The sequence below is a fragment of the Propithecus coquereli genome, unplaced genomic scaffold (assembly GCF_000956105.1).
Source record: "Propithecus coquereli isolate 6110/MARCELLA unplaced genomic scaffold, Pcoq_1.0 Scaffold56, whole genome shotgun sequence".
Taxonomy (NCBI): domain Eukaryota; kingdom Metazoa; phylum Chordata; class Mammalia; order Primates; family Indriidae; genus Propithecus; species Propithecus coquereli.
The window spans coordinates 1,312,295-1,326,864 of record NW_012151507.1 but is presented as its reverse complement, the minus strand read 5'-3'; the positions used below and the strand labels follow the sequence as shown (position 1 = coordinate 1,326,864).

The following is a 14,570-nucleotide window of genomic DNA, read 5'->3' as shown; positions in this document are numbered from 1 at the left end:
ATCCATTACATATTAACATAATTAACATTTTCTTTTTTTAAAAAAGACCTTTATTTCTCAAAAAATGTAATGGGAAGTGTGGCAGTATATTAAATTTTTTTGCAAATATCTATGTCTGGCTTTATAGAGGACAACTAGATTCTCATATCTGTTCTATCCTTCAATCTGTCGCCATATGACGTATGTTGCCTCAGGAAAACTCCACTATATACTCATAAAAGAATGAAGTTGAAAAGGAAAAATGTTAAGGACAATGCTTTTAAAAGTGATAGAATCATAACTCACATAAATATGAGAAGTACATGTTCAAATATTTTATTTAACTCTCAATGAGAGAATTAGTAAGATGTTACAACTAGTTCCAAGGAGAAGTCAATTTACTGCATGGACACAAAACTAGTCTAGTCATAGGGCGATGATCATTTGTATTCCACTGAATGTTAACATTCATATGGAAATGAATTACATCATTTATATTATTACCAATTTTCTACAATATGCTGAGTTGTAAAATAGTCCAGAGACAATGAAAGGTAGAGATAACCTTGACTGGTGAGCTAGGCAGGACAACCACCAAGTCTTTGTTTCTGCCCATTTCAAGGTCTTTCAATATTCTTAAACAATACCATGATATTATTAAAATAGCTTTGATCTTGTGTGCTCTCTGAAAGGGTCTCAGAGACCCCTAGGGTTTCTGGGGCCAACTGGGAAAACCACTAGTCTAGGTCATAAACTGGGAAGCTTCTGATTGGATGAGGAAGACACCAGGAGACAAGATCAAGAAATGAGTAAGTTAAATCCAACTCATCTAATGAGAGTGACCTGGCTCCTTTGTAAAAGTACATCAAGTGTGGGTCCCTTCTGGGGCAATACCTTCCTCCTGGAGTCATTCATTATCAAGTAGCACTGTAAATGTTGGAGGAGCTTAAAGTAGCCACCCATTCACTGTCTAACCTATCGCCCTATTTTAATAGGTCTGTTTTATTACCATTTGACATTTTCTTGTTTGTTGCTTCATCGGTTGGTGGTCTGTCTCCCTCGCTATCCCGCAGACTCTGCGAGAGCAGGGACCTTATCTGCTCTCTTGTCTTGTTCACATCCTGAGCACCCAGAACAGTGCCTGGCACACTGCAGGTGCTCCACAAATATTTATGGAATAAAATACTTTACTTTTCCTCCACATTTGTAGCTATACCCTAAAAGCTGTGGTGGAGTTGGGATGCAGGGGGGAGGATAAAAATGGAAAAGCCAAGTTGGAAAGTGAATCAAGACACTTATTACCAAGATGGCAGGGGCTAAGAGCAGAACAGCAGGGGAAGCTTTCACCCCGGTATTCGAAAGCAGATGAGGCCCTCAGCATAGGAGAATAGAAAGACCGAGACGGAGAGCCCAGAGAGTGGTTTCCAGGACTCCACCTATCTGCGGTGGGACCACTGGTAAGCCACGTAACCTCCAGACTTTACATTTTCCCCGTAAAGTGAAGCAGTTGAACTCCATTGTCTTGGTCCAAATCCAAGAAGTCCCTAGGCTTTATTCCTCATTTGCCCAACAATTCTCTCTCCTCCAGCACCATTTCTGGCTATCCTTCCCATCTGGTAGCATTATCTGAAGCATATTCTAAACTAGGAATAAAGGAATTCCCTGAGATAGACTTTGTGGTTTAACAAGTACTCAGGGACCTGCTTTCAACACAGATTTTGTAGACTGGTTATTTTGTGTGATTTGGGGCATTCCAGGAAAAAAGTCCCTACTCTAAAATTCTTCCCGTACCCAACTGCCCGCAAAGCCCAATACTTCTATCATGAGAGATTCTAAATTTCTCCTGTTTGAATTTTTCAAAGCAGTTTTCATGTGTTCTGTTGTCATTTTTATACACAGAACCAAACCGCTCCCTTAGAAGGAGCCATTTTCTTCTTACCCTTCTCTAAGCATTTATATACCGAGGCAACTTTATCATTTTAAAGAGTTATTCAAAGAGTAACCAACTTCTCTAGATCTCCAAATTAAGTTTAGAAGTAGTCCTTAGATTTTTTTTTTGAAAGCAAACAAACCAAACCAACCTACCTTTTTTGTTAAATTATACAAGAAACACACGTTTCGTATAACAAATTGAACACCACAGAAGGGCATAAGGTAAAAAAAAAAAAGTCCCTCTTCTCCCCCAAATCTACTCCCTCAACAAATAGGTAACGATTATTTACACTTTGGAGTGCATCCTTTCAGCCTTTTTGCTATGCAATCATATATCCATATATACAAGCTATTGCTTCTCTTTTTCAGAGAAATTAAAAGTTTTATATTTCATTCAAGTACTCCATGAGCAAGAGGCCACAGGGATTGTCCTGGATGACTCGGTGAATAGGCGGCAGAAACCCAGTTTGATTTCTGTATCTAAGTTCCATTCCCAAGCTTACTAAACAAATGTTAATATTTACTGGCAGACATTGAGTAATGTCCCTGGGCTTTCCGCTTTGGGTTCCACCTCAGTCTTGCCCCTTCTCTCCTCTACTCTGCCACTTCAGATCATTAAGGCTTACCTGGACTATTCGCTGTACCACCACCTGGATGGCTGCCAGGACGTGTGGTTCAAATACGAAGTCCTGGCCATGGAGCAGATCTTCGACATCCCCCTGAAAGGCGAGGGCATTGAAATCGTGGCATATGTGGCCGATACACTGAGCTACATCAAGCTCTTAATGGGACACCTGGACTTGGCCATTGAGTTAGGTAAGGGCTGGCTGGGCAAGGAGGGATATGAAGATACAAGTAAAGCCCCCAAATACACTGGAATTGTTTTCTTCCCAGGCTTTCGAGCCTGTAAGATACGGGCACAGCTCTGGAATCCCAACAAGTACTATACGGTCCTCTGCAGACTTAGCAAATCTCTCTTCTTGAAATGCAGGTATTTATCTTAAAGCTCTTTCCAATGTTAGTAGGAAGAAGCCATATTATCACTTTATTCTGGCTGTAGGGTAGGGAAGGGAGTACTGTTTGCAGGAAGATGATATTACTGATAATAATCATCCTTCGCCTTTGGATACCGAGGCTTTTTTAACAGAATTCTTCCAGGTGCATCCTCTCTGGTCTGGTTGCTCTGGCCAATGACCAGAGGGGAGTCAGACAGTTATCTCCACGGTGGGGGTCGCCTGCCACCCCTGCCAGTGGAAAGAAAGGGCAAGGGTTAACAGGGAGGCCAATGCCCAGAGAATAGCAACCAGGACTCGAGGTCCAGGCCGATTTGGCCTGACTCTGGTCACCCTAATATAGAGACTCCATGAAAGAACAATTTGAAAAAAAAACAGCCAATGTGAGATGTTCTGGTCCTGAGTAGGGGTGGCTTTAAAGTCTGTTTAAGAGTTGTATTTGGTTCTGAATTGCTGCGCGGCATCAAAACTAGACCAGGACTGACCTTCATCCTCTCCTCTCCATTGCTGTTTAATGCCACCACCTTTTCTCTTTCCCAGATACAAGCAGTTGATCCAGGTGCTGGGGTGGCTGTGGGATCTTTCCGTAGAAGAAGAACACATCATCAGCAGGGCGTTTTTCTATTTTGTCTGCTTGGACATCATGCTTTATTCTGGTAAGAGTGGCTTTGGAATGTAAAAGAACTTGGAGACGTGGCACTTATGCTGGTGTGTTGTGGCAGGGCTGGGGCTTTGGGACCACTAGGTTTCTGGCTGGGCGGACTCATAGGACAGGGATGGAGAGAGCCTAGTGGTGTGAGCCGAGTTGTCTAGCAGGCGCGAAGATTAAAAGGGAACAGCAAGAAGGGGAATGAAGTCTGGAGGAACCTGTTGGGTATAAGCCGCCAGTTAAACTGTCAGATAACTTTACACATAAGTGATAGTTACTGACATTGTCTTACCATGTGCCTTTTACTAGGGGTATTTAATTTTTAGCAGGATGTACTTAGAGGCTTCATGCTTTAGAATGAAGGACTGGATTCCTAATGGTGAGAGTTCCAGGCTGGTAGCTGTTGGTGATTTGGAAAACAAGTTCTTTCCCAATAACCTTCCAGTGACACCAAGTAGGTCACTTGAAGTGTACACATTAAGCGAGAGGGACCAACCTGGGGATTGTTCTCCTCATGTATGATTTTGAAGGGGATGCAAATATTGCTGCCAACAGGGGAAGCATGGGTGGGAAGACAGAAGCCCTGGGCTGCACCAAGGCCAACTCCTTGCACTTTGGCCAGGAAGGGGTGGTTTAAACCCACCTGCCTGGTCTAGACTGTGGAATTGTATTATGTATGCACAACATGGCGCAGTAGCTGGGACTCACAAACACAGGGCAGTTCAGTTACATGCTTGTTGCAATGTACCGGACCCTTTGGATTCATGGAGTAATCAGAGACTGCTCTGCCTGCAGTGGGAAATTCTACTGGGAATGGACAGCCTGAAAGATGATCACCCACCCATGAGCAAATTTCACCCATTTCTCTCTTTTAGGCTTTGTTTATAGACCATTTGAAGAATGTTTGGATTTCATAGCCCAAAATGAAGACAATGAAATCCTCAAGTTCCAAAGTGGACTCCTCCTGGGACTTTATTCGTCTGTAGCTATCTGGTAACAATGTATTGCATATCACTAAATTCCCAAGGTAAAAATGTTAAATCCTGAAGAAGAGTTCTTTAAAAATTTTTTTTAAAGAAAGAAAAGTATTCATAATTTATATGTGAGACAGCTTAAAGGCATCAGAGAATACTGGCTTGAAAGACACCTTAGGGATCAACTAGTTCATCCCCCTCAACCAGGGACAGAAAAGTGATGTCTCAAGAATATTCGATGCAATGAACATTTATTACAAATATATTACGTTTTGATGATACTGGGATAAATAAAGGTGACTTGCTTCTGAAAAATGCTGGGGTTTAAGGAAGGCTAATAAACAGCATTACTCACCTACTTACACTCACGCAGATCTATCAGATGGAAAAACACTATTGATAAACCTGATGTTGGAGGATACGGCTTATACCTGCACACAAGTGGGCTTCCCAATATTGAGCCCCAAAATTAGACTTACCCACTCAGCAACAGGAAGTTCTGGAAAACTGCAGGTCTACCCACATCAAGGCAGGCCTCTTCCTACAGTGTGGCAGAGAGCAGATCAGTACCATGCTCCCGGTTGGCTTCACTGGCTTTTTTTTTTTTTTTGAGACAGAGTGTGGCTCTGTTGCCCCAGGTAGAGTGCCGTGGCATCATCCTAGCTCACTGCAACTTCAAACTCCTGGGCTCAAGCCATCCTCCTGCCTCAACCTCCTGAGTAGCTGGGACTACAGACGCACGCCACCATGCCTGGCTCCTTTTTCTCTTTTTAGTGGAGATGGGGTCTCACTCTTGCTCAGGCTGGTCTTGAACTCCTGAGCTCAAGCAATCCTCCTGCCTCAGCCTCCCAGAGAGCTAGGATTACAGGCGTGAGCCACCTCGCCCAGCCTTCACTGGCTCTTAAGATGAAGGAGAGACAGGCTGTGAGCTACACTTGCCCAATTCCTCTCTCCAAATTACCAGACCACTCCTTTTCTATTTTTTTTTTTTTTTTTCGTTTAGCCTCCACAGAACATTGAAGAATAGGCCACTCCTTTTCACTGGAGGAACGAATGAAGCCAGTGAAGTGGGGAAAGAAAGCTGATGCTTTGCATGAATGGAGGCCCCTCACATGGAAGAAGACTTCAGGAGAGAGGAAGAAGCACTATCCCTGTACTCTTTTAACGCATTAAGCCTGAGGCTTAATCCCTTTAACTTAATAAGTTTTTAACTCAGTAAGCTTGCAGCTATGGCCATACCTTCAAGGAAGGAGATGAACAGTAAGGCACCAAACTGGGTCAGAACAGAACATTAATGAAATCACTTCCATGGCTGTCCCCAAGAAGTCTTCTATTTCCCATATGAAATTATATGCAGCCATGTGGTCTGGTATGGTCCACTAGAGGTTGTGTGATTAGATTAAATGACAATGTGGAGACATTCCTATACAAAATGCCACAAATGAGAGCAGCTCCAAATCTGAATAGAACCTCCCTTTTATTATAAAATTACTTGGGAGATATTAAAATCCAGAAGTTAATTACCCTTGCCAGTTAAAGTTCATAGTCAAATTAACTTGCCCATGTGAGTTAAAGATCAAGGAATGTAACGTCCAAAAATCAGCCTAATTTCTTATTCTTTTCTGTCTCAGCTGGCGAGTTCTTACAACAGCTGTGTCCTAGGCAAATGCTTCTCACACATCAGTGGGCATGAGGATCACCTGGAGAGCGTGTTACCTCAGAGATTCCCCGCCTGCAGGGTCTGTGCGATTCAGTAGATCTGGGTTGGACCAGAGAATTTGCACTTGTAAGGAGGACCCAGCTGTTACTGATGATGCCAGTCTGTGGCGCACACTTGGAGTAGCACTGGCCTACACTATCTCTTAGGAATTAGAGCAACATCTTCAAACCCTAGAATTTATAGTGCCAAGTATCTGATCTGCCTCACTTTTTAACTTAAAAAATCCAAAGAGTGAAATAGAAGGTGGCTGCTATTACCTGGGTGTTCCCAAGAACTCTGTTCATCTTAAGTCATCAAAAAATTCTACTCTTTCCTTGCTCCATATCACAGAATTTCCTGCTTTTTTAGGGAGAGTGGAGTGGGGCCGGGCAGGAGGCAAACTTCCAGAGACCCCAGCTTGGGAAGCAACACATCTAGAGAGAGCCATTTCAGCAAATCAGCCCATTCCAAGAGTGATACTGATTTTTCTTATTCTTCTGTGGTGGTACAGGTATGGTAGACTTCAGGATTGGGACAACTTTCACGTATTTTTCAATAGAGCTAAACATCTAGTGCCAAGAAGAACTCCAACAGTTCTTTATTGCCAAGGAATTTCCAGGTACATGGAGGGGCAAGTTCTCCACCTTCAAAAACAAATTGAAGAACAGACTCAGAATGCCCAGGAGAACGGTGTTGAGATGCTCAAGGTGAGGCTTGTTCTGCAGTTTCCAGTATAAATCACTCCTTGAATGCGTTTCTGTCTACCTCCTGTGCGAATTGTTTTCTGATTACGGAATTTATGCGTGTTTATAATAGTTTTTGAAGGCACCCCCTCAAAATTATAAAGAAAAACATATAAACTTCCCATAAGCTTGATAATCAGAGATAACAACTTTTTATACATTGAGATACCACTTTTCAGTTTTTTTCTATGTGTGTGCATGCTCATTTCCATTTTGTAATTTGCTATTAAATATATTATAATTTCCATGTCGTTATATTGCTTTTCACACTACTAATTAAAAGGAAGCATTGTATTTTATCTTATGAATATATTATTAGATTATAATATAGCCCAATTATTCTTGAATAGAACTTTTCTGTAGTATTTTACTGCTATTGCTGTGATAAGGATCCTAGTAGATAAATCTCTGCACACAACAATTTTTAAAATTCAACTCATACATATTAAGCACCAGATAATAGGTGCCTGGGCTGTAGGAGTGAGCAGATTACACGTGGCGCCTGCTTCTGAAAGTGTACAGCCTGATAGGGGCAGGCCCCTGAGACAATGAAGGGCCAGCCCTCTGGTTTTGGCTTGACACTTGTCTACCTTGTTCTTGTAGCAAAACTGAGCACAGGCGTATTAGTTCTCTATTGCTGCGTCACAAATTACCACAAACCAAACAGCTTACAACACCCCCACTTCTTACCTCACAGTTTGGCAGGTCAGAAGTCTGGGTGGGCTTGACTGGAATCTCTGCTCAAAGATGTAGTTGATGTATGCATAAGCATACATAATTGAACATATCGTTGCTATTATTATTTTAAACAAACTTATATGTTAGATAAATTAAGAATAATAAAAAGAAACTTTTTATTTTACCTTCACTTATTCCCTCTTTGATGCTCTTGCTTTCTTTATGTAGATTCAAGTTTCTGACATTTTCCTTCTCTCTAAAGAATTTCTTTTAATATTTTTTTTTTTTTTGAGACAGAGTCTCACTTTGTTGCCCTGGCTAGAGTGAGTGCCGTGGCGTTAGCCTAGCTCACAGCAACCTCAAACTCCTGGGCTCAAGTGATCCTACTGCCTCAGCCTCCCGAGTAGCTTGGGACTACAGACGTGTGCCACCATGCCCGGCTAATTTTTTCTGTATATTTTTAGTTGTTCAGATAATTTCTTTCTATTTTTTTTAAGTAGAGACGGGGTCTCGCTCTTGCCCAGGCTGGTTTCGAACTCCTGAGCTCAAACAATCTGCCCACCTCGGCCTCCCAGAGTGCTAGGATTACAGGCGTGAGCCACCACGCCCCGCCTCTTTTAATATTTCTTTTTTTTTTTTGAGACAGAGTCTCACTTTGTTGCCCTGGCTAGAGTGAGTGCCGTGGCGTTAGCCTAGCTCACAGCAACCTCAAACTCCTGGGCTGAAGTGATCCTACTGCCTCAGCCTCCCGAGTAGCTTGGGACTACAGACGTGTGCCACCATGCCCGGCTAATTTTTTCTGTATATTTTTAGTTGTTCAGATAATTTCTTTCTATTTTTTTTAAGTAGAGACGGGGTCTCGCTCTTGCCCAGGCTGGTTTCGAACTCCTGAGCTCAAACAATCTGCCCACCTCGGCCTCCCAGAGTGCTAGGATTACAGGCGTGAGCCACCACGCCCCGCCTCTTTTAATATTTCTTACAAGGCAGGTCTACTGGCAACGATTTCCCTCAATTTTAGTTTGTCTGAGAAAGTATTTTGTTGTCAATTTTGAAGGATATTTTCACAGGGTACAGAATTTTAGGTTAGTGGATTTTGTTTTTTCTCTCAACACTCTAAATACATCCTTGCTTGCATGGTTTCTGAGGAAAAGTCAAATGAAATTTTTCCACTATAGGTAAGATGCCCTCTCCCTGCCCCTGGCTTCTTTCAGGATTTTTTCTTTATCTTTGATTTTCTGAAGTTTGAATATGATATCTCTTGGTGTCATTTTGGGGAGGTTGTTTGTTTTTTTTTTTTTGGCATTTATCCTGCATAGTGTTCTCTGAGCTTCCTGGATCTGCAGTTTATGTCTGACCTTAATTTGGGGAAATTCTCAGTCTTTATTTTTTCTAATATTTCTTCTTTTCCCTTTCTTCTACTTCTGGTATTTCCATTATACATGTGTTATACCTTTTGTACTTGTCTCATGGTACAAGTACTTGTACAATCCTTGAATATTCTGTTATTTTTTTTTCAGTCTTTGTTTGCTTTTCAGTTTTGTAGGTTTGTATTGATACAGCCTTAAGCTCAGAAATTCTTTCCTCAGCTCTGTCCAGGTTATTAAGCCCATCAAAGACATTCTTCATTTCTCTTAAAGTGTTTTTGATTTCTAGCACCTCTTTTTGGTTCTTTCTTAGGATTTCCACCTCTCTGCTTATATTGCCCTTGCATGCTCTCTACTTTATTCATTAAAACTCTTAGCATATTAATTGTAGTTGTTTTAAATTTCCAGTCTGATAATTCAAAACATCCTTGCCATGTTTGATCCTTGCTCTATTTCTTCAAACTGTGTTTTTGCCTTTTAGTATGCCTTGTAATTTTTCTTGGTAGACATGATGTGCCAGGTAAAAGGACTTGATATAAATAGATTTTTGGTAATGTGATGGTAATGTGTGGGGGGAGAGAAAGCATTCTAGAGTCCTGTGATTAGATCTCAGTCTTTTAGTGAGCCTACTCCTCTGGATTAAGAACTTGACAAATGCTTTGCAGTCCCTTCCCCCTTAGGTGGGACAGGAGAGCTAGAGCTGGCTTCAGCTGGGTATTCCCCACCCATCCCACAATCACCCCCGCCAGGTCAGTTAGGCTCTGGTTAAATAGTTTCTCCTGAAGGCAAACTTTGTTAAGAAAAGAGTGCTCTGGCTCTTTAAAAATGGTTTCCTTTTCTCTCCCTTTGCTGGAAGTATGAGTGAATTTTTCTCAAATATTTACCTGAGATTCTGGTTGAACTCCTGGAGGTAAAACTCACAGAAGTGTGGTGGCCTATCTGGAAGTGTTTGTGGTGTTTTTATTGGTCCAATTTTAAAAATCATGGTCAAATAAACATAATATAAAATTTACCATCTTAACCATTCTTAAATGTATAGTTTAGTGGTATTAAATACATCCATAATCCTTTGACTCCATAACTCTTCATCTTGTAAAACTGGAACTCTGTACCCATTATGTGTATGTTTGTTAGATCCAGCTGGTTTATTGTGTTAAGTCCTCTATTTCTTATCTTCTGCCTGGTTGTTCTATCCATTATTGGGAGAAGGTTATTGAAGTCTCCAACTATTATTGTAGAACTGTCTGATTCTACCTTCAATCAGTTAGTTTTGCTTCATATATTTTGGTGGTCTTCTAATTAAGTGCAAAAATGTTTGTAATGTTTACAATTGTTATGTCTTTTTGCCATATTGAAACTTTTACTAATATATAATGTCCTTTTTGCCTCTTGTAAGCTTTTTTTTGATTTAAAGTCCATTTTGTCTGATATTAGTCTGGCTACCCCTGCTCTCTTTTGATTACTACTTGCATGGAATATTTCTTTCCATCCTTTCATTTTCAATCTGTTTGTGTCTTTGGATTGAAAGCAAATATTTTGTAGTATATAATTGGATTATGTTTTGGGGAATCCATTCTGCCAATCTGTTTTTTTATTGGGGAGTTTAATCCATTTACATTTAAAACAATTACTGATAAAGAGGGATTTTTGTCATTTTGCTGTTTGTTTTCTATATGCCTTGTAGTTTTTTTGTCACTCATTTCTTGCAGTACTGTCTTCTTTTGTGTTAGTTGATTTTTTCGTAATGAAACATTTAAAATTTTCCCCCATTTTCTTTTGTATATATTCTATAGCTATTTTCTTTATGGTTACCATGAAGATTATATTTAATATCCTAAAGCTAACTTTAGTAAGATACAAAAACTTTGCTCCTTTAATAACTTCCCACCCATTTTGGTTGTTGATATTACAAAATTACATTTTTATACATTGCGTACCCAAAAACATAAACTAATAATTCTTTTAAATGATTAGTCTCTTAAATTATGTAGCAAACAAAATGTGGAGTTACAAACCAAAGTTACAATATTAGCAATACTCCTCTTTTCTTGCTGCTACAATGGGTCTGGTTGTCATCTGTGGCATACATATCATGCTCTATAAACCTATATCTTGCTCTTGCCCTATAAGCCTATCTTTCTCTTCTCAATAAACCTCATTTTTGTGCTTGCCTTTAAACAAAAATTACTAGCAATTCTAGCTTTTAGGCTAATAATTTTTTAATGCATTAATCTCTTAAATGATGTAGAAAACAAAAAATGCACTTACAAATTGTTGCACTAATACTAGCTTTTATAATTGTCCATATATTTACCTTTATTAAGATCTTTATTTCTCCACATAACTTCAAGAGTTCTTTCATTTTATCCTACAGAACTCCCTTGAGCATTTCTTTCTTTCTCTCTTTCTTTTTTTCTTTGAGCATTTCTTTCAGGGAAGTTTTAGTGGTAACAAACAGTTTCTGCTTTTGTTTATCTGAGAATGTCTTAATTTCTCCCTCACTTTTGGAGGACATTTTGCCAGATATAGGATTCTTGGTTGATAGTTTTTTGTTTTGTTTTTTTTTTTTTACTTTTAGCACTTGAAATATGTTGGCCTGCTGCTTTCTGGCCTACAAATTTTCTGATGAGAAAGCTGCCGATAATCTTATTGAGGATCCTTGTATGTGATGAGTTGCTTATCATTTGTCTCAGTGTGGGTCTCTTTGAGTTCATTTTACTTAGAGTTTGTTGAGCTTCTTGGATATTTATAGTTGTGTCTTTTTTCAAATTTGGGAACTTTTCAGCCATTATTTCTTCGAATGTGCTCTTTTCTCTCTCTTTTCTCCCGGAGTCACTTTCTAATTTTCCCCATATAGGCAGTTGCTTTGGAGTGTCCTAGTATTTGATGCGTGGCTCTCAAAGGGGAAAAAGAGAAAAGTGAAGGTGGGTGAGGGGCACTGGCCTTTTAAATCCCCAGAAGTCACTTCAGCCAGAGGGTGAGGGGCTTGTGACAAGGGGGGTGAGAGGGCGTAACAACAATGGCTGCCTGCCTTGTTGTCTGTACCTCTTTGATCAGAAGCAGCAATCAGTGATCAAAGCACAGATCCCTGATGGTTAGGGCAGGGTCCTTTTTGCCCACCCTGGTTCCCACGAGTTGTGTGCGAGTTGCTTCAGGAACATGTGCACAGCTCTTTGCTATCGGGCTGGGGTCGGGGGAAAAAAGTAGTGCTACTGTGCTGACGGCTGAAATTGACTGCAATTAACTTTCATTTACCATCCAAACCTTCCTCTGGCAGTTACAAGCTTTTAATAGACTCCAAAGTTCTAAAATAGTTATATTCTGACAGATTCTGCCAGTCTAATTATTGTCTAGGTGGGGACACAGATACCTGCTACTTCCTCCTCTGCCATCTTTCCAGAATCCTCTTCCCCCGGGAGTTTTTAACTCACAGACTTGTCCACTTTGAGCCTTCAGTAATTCGTCAATTACAGTTCAGGCTTCCCCGCCCTGGCACTGGTCCCCACAGTGGTTTCCACTCCTAAGTCTCTGCTCTGATAAGCTGTGGCTCCCTGCACACATGTGTATCTCCCCAGTCTTGAGGGCAGCCGTTCACCCTGTGTTCTCACCTCTCTGAGAGATGGATATAAGAAGAGTTGTTGATTTTTCAGTCTGTTAAGATTTTTACTTGTTCCTAGGGCCAAATGGGACTTTCCAAGCTCCTTACATGCAGAACTGTCCAATTTTCCCCGTTTAATAATCAGAAGAAAGTATGTTTTTTTTTAAAAAAAAAAAAAAAAGTTGTTGCAGAGAAGTATTGATGGGCCCTCTCATGTCACCTTCTGATTTGGGTGGACCATGGGGACCACTCCACCTGACATTGACTATCTTAGCTCTAATACTTACTATGTGTGTTTCTGTAATGTACTTTCTCACTTGATTGCTTATATCCTTGAAATAGTCCCAGATCATCTGTGGAGGAAATACCTCTGCAGGCAAGGACCCCTGTCTAATTCTGATATACTGTTTTTTTTTCTCTTTAGAACTTGGAGAATCTGGCAGCTCAAAATACCACTGGCCCTGTTTTCTACCCGAGGCTCTACCACCTGATGGCCTATGTCTGTTTACTAATGGGAGATGGGCATGACTGTGACTTCTTCCTGAACACAGCCTTGCAGCTCTCCGAAACACAGGGGAATGTGCTGGAGCAATGCTGGCTGAACATGAGCAAAGTATGTATCACCAGATAGCAAGCTGGGGTGGGGGTGCTCACCCTTGTAAGGAAGCCCCAGAATCCCACTGCCTGGGCAGGTTTCACCAGGCATAGAAGGTCATTTTGCTTGTTGAAATTTTGTTGGGCTGCCATAACAAAATATCTTAGGCTGGGTAATCTATAAACAATAGAAATTTACTGCTCAGTTTTAGAGGCTGGGAAGTCCATGATCAAGGCATTGGAGATTTGATATCTGGCGAGGGCCCATTTCTCATAGATGGTGCCTCTTGCTGTGCCCTCACATTCTAGAAGGGTGAAAGGGGAAGACTCACTTCTTCAGGCCCTTTTATATGGGCACGGATCCCATCCAGGAGGGCAGAGCCCTCGCGACGTAATTACCACCCGAAGGCCCGCTTCTTAATACATTGCCTTAGGGGTTAAGTTCCAGCATATGAATTTTGGGGGATGCCAAATTCAGACCACAGCAGTCATTATAGGCCTTTCTGGATTCTTACCAAAAGGGTGACATGTCCATAGCTCAGGTATATGAGCCTCCTCTTCCCCTTTAAGTTCTCATGGACTTTCTTCCCTCATCCAAATCTTCTTTAGCAGGTCTCTCTCTGCCCCTCTCTGTGGCCACTTTCTACTTTGTGTTACATTTGTTTGGATGTCTTTCCTCCCCTCAAGAATGTGAACTCTTTGAAAGCAAAACCACGCATAGTCCCAGCACAGTGCCTCTTACTCAGTTTTTGTTGAATAAGTGAATGAATGTACAATTTTCTGTGTTTATTGGAAGAGGCATATGTCGGTGTCCTCCTCTGGGCAGCAAAATTCATTTTTGCCTGTGGGTTCACGTGGTTTTAAAAGCTCAAGGACAATTTACCATGTCTGGTATGGGACCACTTTCGATGGCACAAGTTAAGGAGCGCCATTTCTTTGCTCCCTTTCCCTCATCTCAGGAACGGTGGTACTCAAACTCCGAGCTCACAGGAACCCACTGGCTTCAAATAGTCCACAGTCTCCCATCATGGGACGGAATTTTATCAGGCAAGGTAAACATTCAGGATGTTCAAAAAAACAAATTCCTGATGAGAGTTAATATCTTGGACAATCCTTTCTAACAGTTCATGAAAAGAACAAAGATTTTAGCAAGAACCAAGCCTTTGCAGTTCTCCATTATTGACCCTTCTCTGTAGCCAGCCCTCTCCAGGGTCCTACGTTCTCTCTCTTCTGTTCCAGACACAGAACCAGACATATTGGTTTCGTCTCTTTCTGGAGGGTCGGAAAGGGTCAGCAGTGTCATGCTTTACTTTCTCCTAACTTTACAAAAATTTCCTTTCCCCTTCA

At 41.1% G+C, this 14,570-nt stretch overlaps 1 protein-coding gene across 1 annotated transcript in view; it reads left to right on the top strand.

Moving 5' to 3' along the window:
* The window catches only part of ADCY10 (adenylate cyclase 10 (soluble)), a 64,053-nt gene extending 49,709 nt beyond the window's left edge, over positions 1-14,344 (top strand). The window contains exons 26-32 of the mRNA XM_012657743.1: positions 2,523-2,727; positions 2,806-2,902; positions 3,465-3,580; positions 4,449-4,566; positions 6,758-6,953; positions 13,054-13,242; positions 14,183-14,344. Coding sequence (XP_012513197.1) covers positions 2,523-2,727; positions 2,806-2,902; positions 3,465-3,580; positions 4,449-4,566; positions 6,758-6,953; positions 13,054-13,242; positions 14,183-14,344 — 1,083 coding nt within the window. The remainder of the gene's footprint in view (positions 1-2,522; positions 2,728-2,805; positions 2,903-3,464; positions 3,581-4,448; positions 4,567-6,757; positions 6,954-13,053; positions 13,243-14,182) is intronic.
* Positions 14,345-14,570: the final 226 nt, after the last annotated feature.